Source organism: Leiobunum rupestre, chromosome 9, assembly GCF_980474605.1.
Source record: "Leiobunum rupestre chromosome 9, qqLeiRupe1.1.hap1, whole genome shotgun sequence".
In the NCBI taxonomy this organism is placed as follows: domain Eukaryota; kingdom Metazoa; phylum Arthropoda; class Arachnida; order Opiliones; family Sclerosomatidae; genus Leiobunum; species Leiobunum rupestre.
Genome location: NC_143392.1, coordinates 34,861,285 through 34,864,454, shown reverse-complemented (window position 1 = coordinate 34,864,454; position 3,170 = coordinate 34,861,285). Strand labels below are relative to the sequence as shown.

General features: G+C 39.1%; 1 protein-coding gene across 1 annotated transcript; it reads left to right on the top strand.

Annotated features, from left to right (window-relative positions):
* Positions 1-291: 291 nt before the first annotated feature.
* Positions 292-900, top strand: LOC149927250 (zinc finger MYM-type protein 1-like). The gene has a single exon (XM_090157839.1). It carries the CDS (start codon positions 292-294, stop codon positions 898-900), a length of 609 nt encoding a protein of 202 aa, XP_090013965.1.
* The last annotated feature ends 2,270 nt before the right edge of the window (positions 901-3,170 follow it).

Below are 3,170 nucleotides of genomic sequence, written 5' to 3'. Positions count from 1 at the left end.
TGTCAGGTTGATCAGCATCATAAAACAGACGTTGCTAGAAATAGAGATGTATTAGTTGCTCACGTGCAGATAATAGTACTGTGCGCCCAACAAGATCTCGCTCTTCGGGGGCATAGGTCGGACGATGAAAATGGGAACCGGGGCAATTTCGTAGAAATTTTAGATTTATTAAAGAGAAATTGTCCCGACTTAAAAGCCAAGTGCGAAAGTATGCCAAATAATGCTAAATATATACATAGCACTGTCTAAAATGAGCTGATTAACCTTAGTGGAAATTTTGTTAGGCGAATGATGGTAAAGGAGGTTAATGAATCAGGTGGTTTCTTTTCCGTAATTGCCGATGAGACTAGATATAATGCGGGAGTAGAACAGCTGAGTGTTTGCATTAGGTATACTAGAAAGGAAATTGGCGTAGTAGAGCGATTTTTAGCATACACAGATTTGCATAAGTTCGACTCTGAAAGCATCAGTTTGGCTATAATTACCCTTTTGACGGAGAATGAACTGATAATTGAAAATTGCGTTGCTCAGACTTATGATGGGGCCAGTGTAATGAGTCGGCACGTAAAAGGGGTGAGGGTTCAAATAGACGAGGCAGTAGGTGGAAATTGTCCGTACGTCCATTGCTATGCCCATCGTTTAAATTTAGTTTTGGTTGAATGCTGCTCCAATATAATCGCGGTTAGGGAATTACTCGGACTAGTTCAAGTGATATATAATTTCCAAAGCAATTCAGTTATTAGGAGTGAATGTTTTGATAATTCTCAAAAAGAGCTGGGCTACGAAATAGTTCTTAAAATGCCGCAAAGCTGCGACACTAGGTGGTGGAGCAAAAAAAAGGTCTTAATTACTTCAGAAGCAAATTTGATTATGTTCTATTACAATTGGAGAACTTGGTAGAAAATGGTAAGCCCGAAGAAGCTGCCGAGTGTCGAGGGTACATATTGCAATTACAAAACTTAACTAACTTGATTTTGATTACGGCTTTAGATGAAATATTAGGTAATACCAACTCCTTGTTCGAGAGTCGTTCTAACTGAAGCTATCGCTATTTTCAAAGCTACCATAACTACCTTAGAGGAAGTAAGGAACCCCGAAAAATTCGACTTAATTTGGGACGAAGCTTCTAAGTTAGCAGAATCCGTTTTTATCACGGTTCCCGATCGCAACACTGCACCTTTAGCTTTAAGAAAACGAAAAATAATCCCTAATCAAAGACTAAAGCATGGTGTGGTAACGTGTACAACAGGAAACCGAGACACTGAAGCAAAAACCTTAAATGAACAGTTGAGATCAACTTACTACCAAATAATCTACAAATTTATATGATAAATGAAAAACCGATTTTTTTAAAATAATAGCCTAATTAAAGGAATAACTGCGTCTGACCCCGACTCGGAAAACCTTATCGTAGAAAATGACGTCCTAGCCCACTGCCAAATATATACTCGCTTTGATTTCGACTTAGATTCATTGAAAGGTCGAATTAAAATAGCCAGAAATTTAATAAAATCGAAAAATTTGAAAAGCGTAACAGACTGTTATCACTATCTAATTATGATGGAAGGTGGCTTTCCCGACTTAGTTAAGTACTTTAAAGTTGTTCTGTGTATTCCCGTGGCCAATACTATTACTGAAAGGAGTTTCAGTTCCTTGAATAGAATTGAAACGCGTCTACGGACAACAATGCGAGAGGATAGACTTTCCAACCTGGCCACATTATCCATTAATCGAGATTTATCGAAACATTTAAAGGAACATCCGATGTTAGTGGTTGATGAATTTGGGAAGAGCTCTAATCGCAGAGTGTCATTCATTGAGTAAAACGACTTTAATATTTAAAATAAGGGATTATTGGAATTGGGGATATTTGATATCTAAATGTTTGTTAAACTGGGGGACAAGTGAGAAAAAATTATCGATTGAAATGATTGCGTATAGAGGGGGGCCTCTCAATTCATCGGTGCCTGCTTGGGCGCACCTGATCACAATCGTATGCTTATAGATAACTTAAACATTACTTTAAGAAGAAACAATTTAGTGATTAAAGGTCTTCAGTTCTCTCTCCACTGGTTTAAGGGGTTTTCCCCCGAGCTCTTCGGTTTCCCTTCTGTAAAAACTTGTAGAGGTTAACGGTAATAGTGAGTGTAGGGAGCTGTTGGCTCGCGAGGCATGAAGGGCTTGCCCCTGTAGAAACATATAAGAAGCCAAAATATACCAAGTATAAATGTTGTAAAAAAACCCCATTGTAAAGAAGGGAGGCGTTCGCTGAGTCATTGGAACGGGACGGCCGAAAACTCGACCGTCCGGTGAACCAGCGGGAGCCACCTTCTACAACCCCCTTTTTATCTAAAAAAATTTCCACGTTGCTTGAGAACGGTAATAGTTAGTGTAGGGATCTGTTGGCTCGCGTGGCATGAAGGGCTTGCCACCACCCTCCTACGTATTGTAACCCGGCCACCTGTTTAAAGGCAATAAAAGTCGCAAGATGACTTGGGCCTAAGGCGGTGCCTTGGGTATTAGCCTAGCTGATTATTATTAAAAGCAATTTTTTGTAAAAAGAACACTTGTATTAACTAGGCGGGACCGAAAGGGTCACAAATTTAGCGCAACTCCAAATGAGCTAATGTAATCTGTTTTAACCATACCATATTAAACCTTTTTATTAGGTTTTAAAATAACTCCAATTATTCAGTCGGCTTCAGAGTTTTCAAAATCAGCTCTCCCACGGAACTAATTAACAGTCACCATGCCCCTCCTACACTTTAAAAATGGTTGGGTAAAATATTTTTTGACCAATTTTGAGTCACTTTTGACCCAATTCGGGTTATTACAACTTTTTTGGGTAGCTGGGTTTCACAAAATTCCACCTTTTCACCAGCAGCTTTCCAGACTGTTGTAATAAGCCATAGCTCTTAAAAAGCCTTAGATTTGGGTCTTTAACTGGTTGCTTTGTGAAAGCAACAAGTACTATTAATCTTCTTTCCTATTAGGTTCCGTTAATAATTAATCAAAGCGAAGATTTAAAGTGCCCTACTTGAAATTGACGTAATGGTACATCAGAGGCGAGCTAAAGTTGAAAGCGCTTGCTTTTTTGAAAATCTCCCACAACGAGCGCGCGCTTAAATTTGAAAATCATTGTGTTTCACTCACAAGAAGACGACCCGAGC

Excerpts from the sequence above, each read along its gene's own strand:
- LOC149927250 (XM_090157839.1), top strand. The coding sequence starts at position 292 with ATGGTAAAGGAGGTTAATGAATCAGGTGGTTTCTTTTCCGTAATTGCC.